The 18,198-nt window shown below is 37.8% G+C and overlaps 1 protein-coding gene across 4 annotated transcripts in view; it reads left to right on the forward strand.

Moving 5' to 3' along the window:
- Positions 1-8,432, forward strand: part of LOC108695944 (sialic acid-binding Ig-like lectin 12) — a 29,525-nt gene extending 21,093 nt beyond the window's left edge. For 2 of the 4 annotated variants that reach the window (XM_041569702.1, XM_041569701.1), the window contains exons 10-13: positions 1,413-1,667; positions 5,026-5,137; positions 5,467-5,560; positions 7,012-8,432. In XM_041569702.1, coding sequence (XP_041425636.1) covers positions 1,413-1,667; positions 5,026-5,137; positions 5,467-5,560; positions 7,012-7,161 — 611 coding nt within the window. In that variant the 3' untranslated portion in view covers positions 7,162-8,432. The remainder of the gene's footprint in view (positions 1-1,412; positions 1,668-5,025; positions 5,138-5,466; positions 5,561-7,011) is intronic. The other 2 variants (XM_041569703.1, XM_041569704.1) reach the window with 2 other exon arrangements.
- The last annotated feature ends 9,766 nt before the right edge of the window (positions 8,433-18,198 follow it).

Genomic DNA, 18,198 nt, shown 5'->3' on the forward strand with positions numbered 1-18,198 from the left:
CACTGTTATGTACAGTAGGAGATAACATATTACCCGTACATTAAAGTGAAGGGTCACCTTTACATTAGCATTAGTATGTTATACATGGGCCTAATTTTGCCAAATTATCAGTTGGCCTTCATTTTTTGTTTTGTATAATTTTTGAATCATTAGCCTTCCTACTCCTCTTCTTTCAACATTATCTGTTTTTCATGGACATTCATGCCGGTGACCAAAAAAAGAAATGTTGTGAGGCTACATTTTCGCATGTTATTTGCAGTATATGTAGGGCTGGAACTAGGGGTAGGCAGAAGAGGCAACCAAATGAGCAACGATGTGGCAATGATTGTGCCTGTTCAAGAATCTTTGTCTACCCCAAGTTCGGATTCGCTCCCAACTGCAGCTCTCGCCTACACCTGTGCTCACCCCTCTGTCCCTCCCCTCTTCTCTGTCCTACCCCTGCCCTTACATTTCCCTCCATGATGTTATGGCACGCGCAGGAGGGCGGGGCTAGCTGACCAGGCTGCCTAGGGCGCCCAGACGGCTTGGCCTGGCTCTGAGTATATCTTACTCTATTGCTTGCCTTACTAGTCAGACCCTCTTTTATTAATTTCCATTTCTGTTTATTAGATCACTGCCTTGTTGCTGGGATAATTAAGGGGTCCTCTAACCAAAAACAGTTTTTTTGCGTAGTGAAAATATTCTTAGCAACATTGCAATACACATTTATTACACATTTTCAATTATTCTAAAGTTATTTGTATATGTAATTGCTATTGCAAACAGTATTTGTTTGTCAGTTCGTCACATTTTCTGCACTGACTCTAACTCCTGAGACAATGTTACAAGCCAGTTGATTAACAATACTGGAGGAGAACTGAATTCTGTTTTAAGAGTCAGACCCAGAGAATAGAAAGGAATAAATGAATGTTGGTTTCAACTACAATTAGATTTACATATAGGGGAAGATTTATTAAGGATTGAGTTGTGTTTGCCACGAAAATTCAAGTTTTCTGTTGATTTTTTTGGCCAAAACTCACATTTTTAGGTTAAAAAAAAACTGAAATTTTTCGAGATTTACTATATCCTGACCCTGGAAATAGCTTGAATCCGAAAACGCAACATCTAAAACCTGTCGAGGTCATGCAGGAATCAATAGCAGAAGATATTAATAGACTGCATGATGTTAGATTTTTTTAAAATAATTTGAGTGATTTGAGTTTTTTCCCGCAGAAAACTTAATTAATTTAAGAAAGTTTAAACTGAAAGAAGGAAGTCTGATACAGAAGCCCATGAGTACACAATAGAAGGAAAGAAATGTGAGAGAAACTGAGAGAAAAAAGACCCTTCTGCAAATACAATTATATAATACAGACCATTAAAAGCAAATAATGAAATCAAAAAAAATATTCAATTGTCAAATCTCATTCCAGATTGCCTTATGCATGACAATGCCGCTATTGAAATCTTAGAAGGATATTCCCTGTATCTGCAGTGCGATGCTGATAGTAAGCCTCAGGCAAATGTATTTTGGGTGAAACTTATGCAGAACGGCACAGTCACCCTAATATCAACCAAAGCGCAATTGAATGTGACCAATGCAACATCTGAATATGGGGGAAAATATATGTGCCAGGCCACGAACAAAGTTGGAAATGCAAGTAAATCCATCACTCTTATTATCACATGTAAGTGACATATACAGTACATGAAATATGCATGAAATAGTGGTATTTACAGTGAAATTCTGGGAAAACACGGTTTTCTGCACTTTGCAAAATAAGTAAATGAGCCTAATCAATAATGCAGGGTGAAAGTATTTTGGTAAACATCCTGCAAGTGTCTTTTTCTGAAACATTTCTTAAACACACAGAACGCAAATGTAAAATGTAAAAATTGTATGATTAAAATACAATGTTGTGAGTTGATTCCAGGGTTGGTTCTATTGTGCTTCCTGGTGTGAGAAAAATGTTCTTCTCCTTGTCAGGTAAATTGAGGCTTTAGGGCAGATTTATCAAGGGTTGAAGTGAAAATTCAAATTAAAAAAATTCAAATTTCAAGCAAATTTTGTTTACTTTGACTAGGCAATAGTCCAAATTTGATTTGAGTTTGAAACAAAATTTGAATATCTAAATTAATCATGTACTTTAAAAATTCAACTTCAACCATTCGCCATCTGAATCCTGCGGAATTGCACCTCCTCGAACCTTTTTGGAGTCAATTGGTGGACTTTGAAGAATCTACGTTTTTTTTTTTTAAATACTTTGAATCAAATTCGATCAAATACGATGTTACTTCGATTTGTATGATTCGAATTTGAACGAAAATGGCCTATTCACTCCAAAAAAAAAAAACCTTCGATTTTTTTGATGAATTTCAGTTTGTCTTTTTTTATTTGAATTTCGAAGTTATGGGAGTTTAAGAAAGCTCCCATTACTTCAAAATTTGACGCTTGATATGGTCTGGCATAGGGTCTGCGACATTGCTTTTGCTTTACTCTTGTCATTGTTTGTTGTAGCTTTGTACTTCAAAATCACTTAGAAGGCATTGATTGGCTCACTTGCAAAGAGCAATTCCAAAACATTTTGACATTTTCCAAAACAGTAAAAAGATTTGGTTAAAGAGTGTGGGGTTTTTACAGATGGAAATATGTTGGTTATAGGGGTCATTTCAAGAGCAATTATATGTAAAGAATTATTTATTTTGCCCTGTATACGAATAATCTGCATGATTTTATATACTGTAGGACAAATCATGTCCGACACATTTACATGCTTTTATGGAAAAGGAAAAAGCGGGTGTTGATATGGTCTGGTAAGGTTTTTCTAAATAGTTTTATACCATGCCACATAAAAATTTGCTTTATAAACTAAGTTCTGTACAGGAATTGGCTGAAGCATATAATGGTAGTATGGTTACTGTGTTGACTATTTCTTAATAAATGTATTGTTGGAGGTTATTGAAAGCAACATATTGGCATTTGCTGAGGACACAACACTTTGCAGATTAATTAAATCTATCCAGGATGTGGGATCCTTGCAGAGGAATCTGGATAACCTGGATATCTAGGTGGTTAAATATCAGATGAGATTCAGTTTTAATCAATACAAGGTTTTACACTTAGGATTTACAAATCTACCAGTTTCTTATAACTGTCACGGTCGGCACCCAACACCAGAACAAACACCAGGCACCCTGGTCTTGGCTCGTGCTTCACCAGTAGTGTGACCGCCTTTGGGCCTCGGGAGGAGCCCTTGGCTTACTTGGATGCCACCTGGACTTAAACGAGAGGTGCAAGATGAGAGTTCTGGATAGGCAGAGGGGCACGACTGTAGAGCAAAGTCTTTGGACAGAAGGTCGTAGTACAAGGCGTTTGGCCACAGAGTAGTCAGGCAGGCAAGGGTCAAACCAGGAAGTCAATCAGAGGGTTAAGCAGAAGAGGTAGTCAGTAATCAGAATAGTCAAAAGCCAGGCAGGGGTCACAACAGGAAAAAAGCTCAGGAAGCACCAGGAACAAACTCCTATTACGGGCAAGGCCTGGAAGCCCTTTCAGGCTATTTATACTTTTTGAATTTCGCGCCCTTTGCGCGCTGACGTCATCACATCAGCGCGTCTGCGCCTTTTAATGAAACAGCAGCACGCCGCACGCCCTATAGAGCAGGCATCTGTGGCCTACAAGCAGGGACCACGCGGCGTGTGGACGGTAAGTTCCTCACAATAACTTTAATGGGACCTTGGATATATGTCCAGTGATGAATTTTTTTATGTAAATTGCTCGTAGACTCCAAAAAAATTTTTGACCATAGACTTCAAAAGTCTATTTTTTCACTGTTTCAAAATTTTCAGTGACCCAAAACGGGTCAGATTCGCCCATTACTATTTATGTCCCTTTATAAAGACCTAAAAAGAGCCCATCTACAGTAGGTGCCTGTTTATTGTGCTGTGTAAAACCAAATGCAGTGAACAAAATGGTGTAAAAAGCTGTGTAAAATAAATGCCAAATTCCACAAAGCATGTCTTATTTTATGCCGTGGAAACACCGGATTTACCACCAGTGTCGGACTGGCCCACCGGGATACCAGGAAAACTCCCGGTGGGCCAAAGTGTCTGTGGGCCCTCCTACTTCTAAACATTTGGCTGATTTCATTGCCATTCCCTATTTATATGAGAATAAAGAGGCTAAATAGATGGATGAATAGGCTATAGTATGTAAAGAAAAGAGAATAGGAAAATAGAGGTTCAGTAAGGAGAGAAGAAAATAATACTTAGAGTGGGCCCCTGGTCTCAAGGTTTTTGGGTGGGCCCCTGGTCCAAGGGTATTTGATGGGTGCCTGGTGTCCCAGTCCGACACTGTTTACCACCATTATTTTATACTGCTTCCAATCTTTGTAAACAAGTTCTGGGAAAAGTTGCTCTAAAAAAAAGATGTGTAATAAAAAAATGATGCAGTTTTTTACACAGCATCATAAATCTGCCTCCTAGAGTTTACTGTACGGTTGTGGCCTCCATTAGTCAAAAAACATTAATTAAAAAGAGAAATCCCAGAGAAAAACTATAATGAAAAGGTTTGGCAAGTTGGGGGCTATTATGATGTCATACACAGTTGAAGAATTAAGGTCGACTGTGTCTTTAGCAAGTGAGAAATTACAAGGTTAAAGATATTACAACATTGTTCCAATGACTGGGTTAAATGGCCTTTAGGAGCCAGCAAAATTTTTCCCCATCTGAGGCAAAATGGAGAAATGATTAAGTTTTATTTGCCTCTTGATCCTTTCAGACTCTATTAGAAGTTTCAGACTCTATTAGAAGTTAGGAAGAATTTACGTAGGCAAGTTGTTGAACTTAACTTAAATGTCTCCTCAGCTACCGTATAGTTGTAAAGTTGTTTGTCTCGGGGTATACAAGAAATGAATGTTACTCTTTAAAGTAAAATGGAGTCTCCTTCTTGAAATTATGTGGAGTTTACAATTTGAGACTCCAAGCCACAGAAAACTGATTCAACTCTTTCTCCGACTGATGCACAATATAATCATTTATGTATTTTAGCTCTCAAAAATGTCACGACCCATCTTGAAGGAGTAATGTTTGGTGGAATTGTTGTCTCACTGCTTGTTGCCATAGTCATTACAGCAGTGTTGGTGATTAAATACAAGAAAACGTAAGTCTACTACTATAAATATGATTTTTTTTCCAGCTTTACTAAACCGGTTCTATAATAAAACAGTAGGCAATGGAACCTCTTTCAGGTACAGTAATATTTGAATGTTTTTGTATTTTTCAAAAGAGGTTGACATTTACAGAAATCAAGGGGAGCTTTAGGGGAGCAATACCCTAAGTTTGGTTATAGGCTAAACTGAAAAAGTAGGTTTTCAGTATAGACTAAATTGAAAATTTTATGATTTTTTTTTATTTCAAGGTTTTTAAATATCATTTATATAGTGACTAATCATAAATAATTATTTTATTTTTCTGGATTTCTTTTGCCAGGAAAAAGCCACCGGAGCAGGTGGAGGAAAGGATAAGTCCACCCCCAAATACTTATGAGGCTGTCTACTGTAATATCGATAGAAGAACATTTGATGTAAGAGTCTATTTGTTTTACTGCATCCGTTATAGCTTATTATTACCTATGAACCAAATATAGAAAGCTAAATTATTCTGACTAATTATCTTGTAGGCCAGGTGGAACACTGAGCAGAAGCACTAAAATGGGGAGCACCTCTGTGGATAATCTGAACTCTTGAGTCTCCTGATATTGGCCATATATATTTTCTCATGAGACTGAGGCATTAAGCAAAAATAAACTAGGTTAATTACCGCCATTGTCCTGTTTCTCTATCCCATCTACAGCTTATCTAAACTATATATTTAACAAAACTATTTTTCTATCACTTAAATTGTCTTTTTATTTTACATACTACTTATAAACAATTTTGATGAAATTCTCTTTAAATGTGCATAAAACTCCAGGTCAGGCAAAATCCATTATTTCCAGTTGGAAATCTGTTTTTGACAAAATGGCAGGGAAATATTATCAACAAACTCTTTTAAAACAATGTTATTTCACTAACAGAGTAATTTTATGTAAATGCAAATGGCATATCAGAATAGGAGAAATGTTCTAATAACTTATATTAGCGATGGGCGAATTTCACCTGTTTCACTTTGCGGTAAATTCACAAATTTCCTGCATAATTCGCGAAACTGTGAAAAATTTGTAAAAAAAAAGTGAAATTTGAATGTTTTCACGAAAAAAGCGAGCAATTCTAAAGTTTTTACGAAAAATTCAAGCAATTTGAACGATTTCACTAAAATCTAGCAATTCGAATGTTTTCACCAAAAAATTGAGCAATTTGAACATTTTCACTAAAAAAATCGAGCAATTCGAATGTTTTCACTAAAAAAATCTAGCAATTTGAATGGTTTCAGGAAAAAAAATCAGAAATTTATGCGAAACGTGGAAATTCATCACTAGTGTAAGTCTGGAAAGCAGAAAACATCACTTTACAATCAAACAAGATAAAAGTAGGGTTGGATTACTCTGTAAGTTGAAGAGTAGATGGGGAACTGTTGCCTACAGTATGAACAGAGAGTATCATGAGTTTATTTTAATCAATGGAACCAAGTATGTTTGTATAGAAAAAATACATATAGATTTATTTCTGGAAGTTCATATAAGTGTTTTTGCAACTTTTCTACAAAGCTCAACTGAATGAGTTCATGTCAATAGGGAGGTATGATTTCTGACCTGATAGGGAACTGAAGCCTGTCTTTCTTTGTGTGACTGCAGGACTGTGATTTGCTGCCCCCCTCCTACTGTGCTCATGGCAAGGATCATTAGGATTAGGATACACCCACCCCTCATTTGAAACCTGGACAGGGCCAGTAGCAGATCTATAGACAGCACCAATAAAGGGGGCATCATCATTTTCAACCCAAAGTTGAACCAGAACCATATATTATCCATTATTGCCTACTTTTCATTTATCCTATATGTCTCCTTTAATTTATAATATATTTTTTATATTCCAGAAGGAACCTAACATGGGTCTCAGTTCTCCAAATGAATGTAAAAGCCCTGATGAAGACCTGCAATATGTGACCCTTGATATCTCTAGGTCAAAACCAATAAGGTCTCCAGAACCTCAAGAGACTATATATGCAGAAGTTAAATCGATGTAATACAAGGCATGTGTATTAAGGAAGAAGCTCAGCAGAGACATTTTGCATTCAATCATAGCATGCTTTCTAAATGTTAATCACCATCATCTAATAATGAACAGTCTAGACTTTTGGAACAATTTACCATTACACTTGACAAGAAAAAGTGAATCAATATTTGTAATGCATTATATCAGGCAGAAGACAAGACCCTGCAAAATGGACTATATGGACATGCCGTCACAATATCAGGAATGTTCTGTTGATGTTATGTACTCTTTGAGCTTTGCAGTTTGTTAACACAATATATACAGTGTCAGTGCCCTTCTCATATTAAGCACCACAGGGGGCAGATTGCCAATATACAGGGTGAGGGCATTTCCAATGGAGAATGGATAAGACAAAAGTGACAGGAGAAAGCCAAATGTATTTTAGGAGTGTTTTAGGAATATCAGCACTGCTTGGGTTTCCTGCACAATCGCATCATAACTAGAATGTGCCTCTGCTCAGATCATTTACAGCCGGTGTTGATTAGAAACAGACTGTTGTTCATGGAAGAGATAATCAAGCAGAGAGAACACCAAAACAAACAAACATGTGTCTGTATTCTCCTGAAAGAGGAATCATAATAACCACAAAAGATTTACTTGATACAGTACCTTTAGTTTGGATCTACAATCTTCTTGACTTTTGGAAGCTTTGTTAGCCTTTCTCTGGAGCAAGTTTTAGGGGATAAAACCGGAACAAAGCCACGTGGAATACTCAGAAACCCCAGTGCCAATCGTCTGTCAGCTTGTGGGGCTATGGTATTCCTGTTTATAATGTTTAACTGGACATAATGGGGTATGTCAAAGGTGTATGGTGAAATAAAATTACTCAATTAACTCAGTGGTGGTTAGGGTTAGCAGAAGAGGTATATGCCTAGGGTTCAAGAGGGTGGGGGAGGTAGAACAGGCATGTACCTCATCTACATGACTAGACCCAGTTCAGCTCATTTATTTGCCTACTCCAATTGTGGTGATGCACCCTTTTGTTACCATCATGCACTTCGACCCTTGCACTCAGGGATGGACTGGGCCAGCAGTACACCGGGTAAAAATCCAGTGGGCCCAGGCCCTTTTGGGCCCCACCAGCCCAGACCCGCACCCGCCTAAGTTTTTCCTTGATCACGTAACCCCCCCCCAGTCCCAATAGTGGCTGATTTACCTCAATCAATAAGCTTTTTACACTTTAGAGATTTGTGGAAAAAATAGAAATTTGATTGTTAATAAATCGGCTCCTTAGTCAAAAGAGCTATTTATCAGTGATTTCAGGGGCATCAGGTAACTTGACACTCCCCCCTCCCTCAGTAATGCAAGGGGGCATGGCCTAGTAGGACACAGTAGGTATAGGACCAAGAATATAATGACCATAAAACAGGAACATACTGGAGACATGATATTGTATTCATTGGTTATGGCTTCTCCCACTGATTTCAGAGATAGTAAACATTAGTGATGAGCAAATCTGTCCCGTTTCACTTCGCTGAAAAATTTGTGCAACTGCTGAAAAATTTCAGAAACAGCGAAAAATTTGTTAAATGCATTGAAGTCAATAGGCAACAATTTTTTTACTCACATGTTTTTCTCAAGTTTTTTCTCACTTCAAATGCATTTAAGTCTATGGCCATTTTTTTCCTCTGGTGACTTCTTTGTTGCAGTGAAATTTTGCCACAGTTTTGCAAAAAAATATGCAGATGGCAAAATGTGGAATTTTGCTGCTACTCTATGCCTGGCAAAAAAAAAATTCCCTCATCACTGCTAAACATCAATAATGTAAGACCTGCTACAGACCAAATATTCCCATTTAAGAAACCAAGTGTCAATCCTAGTCATGTTTGAACTCCATTGTTCTAAAATCCATAACCAGTATTTTTTAGCATTAAATATATAGGTTCTGTGAAGATAAATGTGTTTGAGTTAAGTTATATTATTACTGTGAAATCTGAGTTCCCCCTCCATGGGCTTACACTCTTCCACATGAGACCTTTACAATGACTATTTCTAAAACCTCTTAAAAGTTTAGTTTTTTGGACAATTAGTAAATAAAATCATCCAAAAACTGCTAAAAGTAAAATTGGTTTAAACAAAAAGGTCCAATAGGATCAGTACAGTTTTAATTGATTTCTATTGGACCTTTACTTTACTTGCCGCAAATTTTGTATTTGAATTTGTCATGGTTTTGCCCTTAATAAATCTCAAACTTTAAAATCTCGAGCTTTAGAGATTTTTTTTTTAAAAATTTAAAGAAAAAGTAAGATTCATGAAAAAAAAGGGAATCCAGATTTTAGTAAATACACCCCTAAGTCTTGGCACAGAATATACATTTAATAAACACACATTTTTAGAGGAATAATACGATTTGGTGAAAAAAAATAAAATATAGAAATTAATATGTTAGTAAACAGGCCCTAAGATCTTACTGTATATACAGTAAGTGAAATTCAGTGAAGAGTTTTTAGAATAAAGGGACATGAAGTCAAGAAAAATAAAGAATGTAATATATGAAAAAAATCTGTTTAATTTATCAACTATAAAAGGCACATTATGACGGGACAGGCTGCATAAGGTAATTATGTGAATATATAATAAGGCTTGTTTGAACCATAATGTACATCTGATCCCTGTCCAAACACTATAAATAGCCAAGATTTTTAGGGAAATGAAAGGTAAGCTGAGGTTAGTGATTTGTGGTTTTGCACTTTATGATTTTCTTTTCAGTTAAAGGTCGAGAAGTTCTATGACATTTCTACTTAATGGTGAGTGGGAGTTATGGCAAAAAGAGTCATGAGTCAGATACATGGGCATTCGTGCATATAGTTGGGTTTTCATGGGGTGTCTGTGAATACAATGAATAAGTAGCAGTTGTAGGTGTACTGTATACTCAGCATTACAGCAAAAAGATATTTACAGCACAATGTCAGTATCCCCACCATACAGATAAAGATGTAGAAAGCTTTATATTTTAGCATTTGTGTTCAGATCATTCATCATTTTTTTTCCAATCATATTTTTTATATTAAAGGGGACCCGTCACCCAAACAAAATTATTGAAAATCCTATTTCATCACATTAGTCAAGCAAAATGAACTTTAATTACACTATATAAAATATTTCAGTCTTGGAATTCATAATTATAGCAAGCAGGCAGGAGCCATTTTGTGCACACTGTTATTAAGACAAGCCTTGTATCATCTCAGAATCTTGTTTGTGCACCAGAATGGGGGACCTGATGTCCATCCCCATGTCCTGGCTACACAATTAAATGGTGAAGAGAACTGGGGGAATGTGGGGAGAGCAGTGACATCTAGGAAGTGCTGAATGGAAAGTGAAAGTAATTGTGTCCTGCCTCTATGTCTAGGAATAGAGGAGGGGCAGACAATATTTGATTGACAGCTGAGATTTCTAAATGAGCTTACAACAGCTATGACTGCTTTAATAAAAAATAGAAATTGGATTTCATGTTTAATTTGAAAAGGACTTTTATTATACAGATTTTTGTGTCTGGGTGCCAGGTCCACTTTAAGATATTTTCATAACTTTAAATGGGGTTATGCAATAAATGGCACAAAGTTTGCCCAGTGCAGTAACCCAAAGCAGCCAATCAGCAGGTAGCATTTACTGGTCACCTGTTTAAAAGCAAACATCTTATTAGGTGCTATGGGTTACTGCTCCTGGGCAAACTTAGTGCCTTTTATTACATATGAGTGAAAGAGTTTAATCCTGGTTTCAAAAACCTCTAATACCACTAAAATTTGACAAACGAACCATGATGATGCCGCAATGGCAGAGCTCTCCCATCACGTCCCGTCTCCTCTCCGATTGCGGCTTTCCGATAAACCACCACTTCTCGCCGATTATAATGGCATATACTAGTTTTGGCACCTTAACCATTGGAATGTAATCTGAATTTGTGCCTTATTAAATCCTAAATTGATGGCGGTCTGAAGCGAGTGAGTATATGACGACTAAAATTTGACCTTTAATAAATGGGCCTCCACATTTCTTTTTACTTTCTTTTCACCATTTATGAAGTTCACGAAGAGTGCGCCACTGATTTTATTGATTCTTTTATTCTGTATTGTGTTTCTTTACTCGCCTATAAGTGCAGAGTAAGCGCAGCAGAGCTCATGGGCACCATCTTCACTTACACTATAAAAAATATTTAACTTTTGTTGTTTAAGTCTTGGAATTCACAATCACAGCAAGCAGGCAGACACCATTTTGTGAACACCAAAAATTAAAGTGTTTAAAAGTAATGAAAATACAGTATCATGTAGTGTTGTCCTGCACTGGTAAAACTGATATGCTTGCTTCAGAAATACTACTATAGTTCATATAAACAAACTGCTGTGCAAGATTAACTTTAGATTAACAGCTGCTCAGAGCACATTGAGCATGTGTGTGTCACAGACACTTCTGATTAAATCCACAATGGAAAGCTCCTGTGACAAATTTGAAGGCCTGTATTAGTGATGGGCGAATTTATTCACCAAGGGCAAATTCGTGGCAAATTTGCCTGTTTTCGACACCGGCGGCCCATTTAGATGCCGGTGTCAAACAAATTTTTCGTCTGTTTTTCGCGAAACGGGACAAATTCGCTAATCACTAGCCTGGATCATTACTGCTACAGAGATGACGAACATTTTTATGCGGATACAAGAAGTTCAGTATATAAAATATGGCATTTCTTGTCCTACTAGTTGTAGGTTTTATTATTAACAAATTCCCAAACCTCCTGCTTACATGTGCCCAGTGATTCCCCTCATTTTCAGTACATGCTAGCATGGAGGTAGTTGGCATGTGGGTGGCGAGAGGGCTATTAATTTCAATTAACCCTCTTTTAGAGAACTTTTCTCTTTTGTATCTTGTCTGTACTTTCTCCTCAGGTAGTGTCCCTATATTGGCAATATCCCTTTATTGTTATGACTGCTGTTTTCTCTCCCTTTTCTTCCTGTTTCCACTTTTCCTTGTTTCACATCAAAATGTTATGTTATTAGACTGGTACTTGCTGCAGTAATGAGCAGGCATTAGAAACCAGCAAGTCTGATTTTCTGGTGACAACGTTCCTGTTTCAGGTTACTCTTGTTTCTATGCTTGTTCCTGTTCTGTCTACTCTTATGTCTCCTGAGTTAGTTCCTGTTATATTTTTTTCTTTTTTTTATGAGATTCTACTTCCTTTGCCTGTTTTAGTTTTTCCTGTGTCACCATCTCCAGTATCTTCAGTTAACTTATCTTGGACTTCCTTGATTCCAACAACTGGACCCCTTGTCTCCTACTTCGCGTTACCCCTAGGCAGTAACCTGCTCATGCCTAACATATACAGGTATGGAACCTATTATCCAGAATTCTCAGGACCTGGGGTTTAAAGGCTATGGAGTCTTCCTGTAACTTGGATCTCCACACCTTAAAATCATTTAAACATTAATTAAACCCAATAGGATTGTTTTACTCTAATAGTGATTAAATTTATCATAGTTAGGATCAGTGAATACTCATACATATAGCTGCCTCAGTTAGATCTAACTTTAACTTTGGCCAGTCACAAAATATTGGCATCATATGTAACTTAACTGATCTGTCTATGGATCTCTTACCCAGTAGCGTTGACTGTATATTCTCTGCATCCGATTGGCTTCATTCCCATTTGAGTATTTCTTTCTTGCATCTCTTTGTAAAGACAAAATACTAATTTAATGGAAAGTTTGGAAATTGAGCCGTTAAAAAGAACCTCCATGATGCAACTATTCGTTACAAATAGCAGCCAAAAAGTTTCCTGGTTTTGTTTTGTATATTAAGCACCCAACCTTTGTGTGTCTCTTCAACTGGCTTGCCTGTCTGCACATAATGTAGCATGTGGCTGCTCTGTATATTCCACCTCTGTACAATACAATGTTCTCTTTTGTAAATCTCTCAGGAAACATTGGGCTTAGATGGGTACTGGAGCTTGGAGTTGTGAATATGCCTCAGAGCGCCCCCCTCTTCTGTGTTTACAGATTGAATATCTCTATGCTATTGTAACCCTTTAGACACCCCTTTGTCAGTGTTACACTCCACGTGTGGCGCTTACCTGATGGCACGGGACAAACCTGAGAAACTCTGCAGTGGTATTGGGAGAGACTGGGTACCTGGTACTTACTAGTGGGATCCGTGAACCCACCAACGGGTGGCCCCACTAGGAATACAATAATAAAACACACACAGTATTTATTAAACTGAATTCTAAAATTAAATGGACAACAAGTACAAATAGCACTCCTAACCAGGCGGGAGTAGGGCCTCACTAACTAATTTGCTTGTGCTAACTATCTACCTAACTAAAGAAGGCAAAGTCCTTTAATGTCCTTCCACAAAACAGTCTCTGTATCTTCAAGCGCTTCTTTAGGGTATTGTCCCTTTAAACAGGATATTCACTCCAAATCCTCTTCGGATGCTTTACAGAGTTCTCTTCAGGCAAGTCCAGCACATTCAGACATACAGTGAGAATACCAGTGAGACATACAGTGAGACTTTGGATGCTCAGATAGGAATCTCCTGCTGGTTGTTCCTCCAGTCTGTATTCCTTTTACACTCCCTGTCTTTCCAGGCACAGTATGTGGCTTCCCTGTACCAGCCCGATCTAAATGTCTGCTTTTGGGGAAGCTGTCCCACCAGCAGCTCTCTGGTCTCTCTGTCCACTGAGTGGTCCTCTCTGCCAGGCTTTTCTCTGCTGCCAGTATCTGTGACTTCCTCTTCCTGCCAGCCACTCACTAGCTGCTGTGTCACTTCCTGCTTCACTGAGATCACTGAACAGCTGGTTGCTAGGTAACAGCTTACTTCACACAGATACAGGATCTATGCCTGATCTCTTACAGGGATAAGTGGTTTTGCATTAATTCCCTACATTATGCATCCACTGAAGAATTAGCATCAGATTTTAATAATCAGCAAACCTGTAGCATCAGCTTATATTACAGGGGAAGCTCATTTTCTGCTGTATAATTAGTGACGACCCCTAAGCTTAGCTTCTCAACAGTCAAGTCAAAGTCAAAGTAAACTTTATTGTCATCTCAGCAGTATACGAATATACAGTGAGACGACGTGGCTCCAGCTAGTACATATCACAAAATGGCACTTAAAAAATACACAATAAATATGTAAACATGAAATGTGCAATATATTGGCAGAAATTGGATATATACATGTGTAAACCTTTAGAATTGTGCAAATAAATGAACAGTTCACAAAGTTAAGTTCACAGTTCAGGTGTGTCTGGAATGTAGTGGGAGGGAAGGCAGTGAGTTGAGGAGTCTGATCGCTTGTGGAAAAAAGCTTTCGCGCAGCCTGGTTGTTCGGGCTTTAATACTGCGAAAGCGTCTGCCGGATGGGAGCAGCGTGAACAGTCCGTGTGAGGGGTGTGTGGAGTCCAGTGCAATGCAGGAGGCCTTTCTTACACAGCGCTTGTGGAAGATGTCCTGCAGTAAAGGAAGAGCCACTCCAATGATGTTGCTAGCTGCTCTGACAGTCCTCTGTAGACTTTTCCGGTCAGCAGAGCTGGCACTACTGTACCAGATGGAGATGCAGCTCATCAGGACGCTCTCTATGGTGCCCCTGTAGAACACTGTGAGGGTGGGAGGTGGAAGGCTGGCCCGTTTCAGTCGTCTTAGGAAGTGAGGCCTCTCTGACAGAAAGTCCAAGATCCAATTGCACAAAATGGTACTCAATCCCAGCTCTCTTAGTTTCCCACTCAGCTTTTGAGGGATGATGGTATTGAATGCTGAGCTAAAGTCTATAAACTGCATTCTCACTTAATGGTCTTTCTTGTCCAGATGAGTTAGTGAGAGGTGGAGTACAGAAGATATGGCATCCTCAGTTGACCTGTTTGGCCGATATGCAAATTGTAGTGGGTCCAGTGAGCGGGGGAGGGTGTTCTTGATGTGTGCCATCACAAGTCTCTCGAAGCAATTCATGATGACTGGGGTTAGTGCAACAGGGCGGTAGTCATTCAGGCAGGTTACTGAAGATTTCTTTGGCACTGGAATGATGGTGGTGGACTTGAAGCATGTGGGGATGATCATCTGGCTTAGCGATGTGTTGAAAATGTCAGTGAAGACGTCAGCTGCTGAGAGCCCACTGAGCATGTGAGTGTCACAGACACTTTCCAAGATGGTGACCCCCTGTGACAAGTTTGAAGTCCTGGATCATTGCTGCTATTGACAAGCTGAAACTTTAGCCTCGTGCAATAAGTTCACTATATAAAATATGCATTTTTAGTCATATTTATTTTCAGAGTTTAGTTTTACTTTAAACAAAAGAAGTGAGTCATCATTAGTTGCCTTCTGATAACTAAGAATATGAAATCATAGCACCTTTAGCAATAATTGTCTCGAACAACAGATTTTATCATCTGTGGCAGAAAATCATCGTAACCCTGCTTTTGTCCTTAATGCTATCTTTGTGGATGTCATGGGCCTCATTGGTGTGTTCCAGCTGTTTAAAATACAATTTCAGGTAAAATGTCTATCCACATTGGCTGTAATAAAACATAATAATACCTGTATTGTAAAGTAGTAGCAACACATGAATCAATTCTTTGTTTTACTAAATGACAAACTCTAACAGATAAACCAAGTCTGAAGTCATCTCCAATTTACACCATAATACAGGGTGCTGTTTGTGCCAAATACTTTCTGTATACAAAAATATCCCTAGTGCACAGAACAAATATCTTTCATGGTACATACTGTAAGTATTTATGACCATACCATAAGCGGAAAATATATTTCAGACACCAATATTGCACTCACATCATTCCCTGGATCAGGTTGTACTGATGATACAGTCACCTTCTGTTATCACTTTCTTGCCCCTGTATCACATTTACCTATTTTTTACCTATTTTATGGCATGCTAATTCTTTCCATCCCTGTGTTCATTTCATATATCAGTCCCCTCCATGAGATCACCATTTCCTTGTATGACACAAAGAAGAGAAAGGCACACAAAGGACCAACTGTAGATACACTCACCAAGTGGAAAAGGTTCTACAGGTGCTCCAGCCCCAGATCCTCTGCTTAGGGAGTGAACATCTGTAAACAACAAAAGCATGGGCTTATAGGCACTCCAAGGATCCACAAGAGTCACAGAAAGTATAAAAGTTTTTATGCAAAGCTACATTAAACATTCACCAAATGACCTACACATTTCTGGTCAAGGCAAAATTCCACCATCTGCAAATTTTTCCATGAAACTGCATCAAAAATTTGCTGCAACACAAAAGTCACCAAGACAAAAATGCCGCAGAGACAAAAAAAGTCGCCATAAGAAAAAAAGCCCATTGACTTTAATGCATATGGATAAAAAAAAAAATCACCTTACGAAAAACAACCATTGACTTTTGCAGAGACAAAAAAAAAGAAAAAAAATGCCCATTGACTATAATGCATTTGGAGTGAGAAAAATTGTTGCACGTGTAAAAATTGTTGCACATGCCATTTTACTTAAAAGCATTTCGCAACTTTTTGCCGCTTCACAAATTTTTTTGCAACAGATTTGCTCATCACTACTCAATTGCTCTTGTTTCATGCAATTCAGGCACAATTGGGGCATGGTTTGCACAAAGGTATTCATAATGGTGCTTGCCTTCTACACTTCAGCTACTGTCATGTCTAAGGTGACAGTAACTACATTGTTCTGCAGCATCAATAGGCACAAAAAAAAGCCTTTGGCAACCATGTGGAAGTGCAGGAAAATATTTGGCAACAAGTACCACTGTGCCCATTTTAGAACAACCACACTTGCAAGTGTATTCATACATGACCCCTAGTTGTGTGTGTAGGTGCAAATCATAAAAGGAGGCCTACAAGTATTACTTGCCCAAGATTCCTATGGGGTCTATTTGCTAAAATTTAGATTTCTTTTTTTTTTTTCACTTATCGTATTTTTTCGATAAAAAGTCGAGTTTTTTTTAAAAAAAAGTCTCTAATACTCTAAAAATTGTAAAACCCATGAAAAACTCTAATACAAAACTCCTCCAAGTAAAAACAGTTGAGGTCCCATAGACATCAATGGAAGCTGCAGTGATCCTATTGGAATTTTTAGCCTTTCAGACTTTTTTTGCTAGTAATTATCTAAAAATCTCAACATTTTAGAGGTTTTAGAGATATTTTTATTGTTGTCTGCACTTTTTTCCATTCGTACTTTTTATACAGATGAAGTCACTTGGATTTGTGTGTTAAATGCGTCATGACTCGGGATAAACTGAAGACACGGTTATCTAAATTCATCTAAACTCATTGAATACATTTAGGGGCAGATTTATCAAAGGTTGAGGTGAATTTTCGAAGTTAAAAACTTCGAAATTCAAGCTATTTTTGTACTTCGACTAGGGAATTGTCCAACTTCGATTCGTAGTTGAAAAAAACTTTGAAATTTGAATATCGAAATTTATCATGTACTGTCTCTTTAAAACTTCGACCATTCACCACCTAAAAGCTGCCGAAGTGCTGTTTTAGCCTATGGGGGACCTCCTAGAACCTACATGGAGGCAATTGGTGGTGATCAACTTTTTTTGGGGGAAAAACTTTGAATTGAAGTAGATCGAAGGCACTATTCCTTTGATGTATGATTCGAAGTAGGCCGAATGCGGACCACTTCGACCCCCAAAAACCTTTGACCTCTATGCGGTTGGTCTTTTTGAATTCGAAGTTCGAAGTTTTTTTAACTTCGAACTTCGACCATTGATAATATGCCCCTTAATATTTTCATTTGCATACCATATCACAATGGTGAATGCTTTAATTAGACGGGATGCTGTGACACAATTTTCTGTGTTAAATGGGATAAGTGAGTTAAATGTGTTTAGATATTCTGTGTTAAACACACAAATCAAAGTGGTTTCATCTGTATTTGGATCTTTTAATAACTTTCATGGCATTTGTGATTTTAGAGTAATAGTGTTTAATTTTAAGTTTCAAAAAGCTTTAAAAGCACAAAGGGGCAGATTTATCAAAGGTCGAAGTAAAGGTTCGAAGTTGAAAAC

This window comes from Xenopus laevis, chromosome 7L (genome assembly GCF_017654675.1).
Source record: "Xenopus laevis strain J_2021 chromosome 7L, Xenopus_laevis_v10.1, whole genome shotgun sequence".
In the NCBI taxonomy this organism is placed as follows: Eukaryota; Metazoa; Chordata; class Amphibia; order Anura; family Pipidae; genus Xenopus; species Xenopus laevis.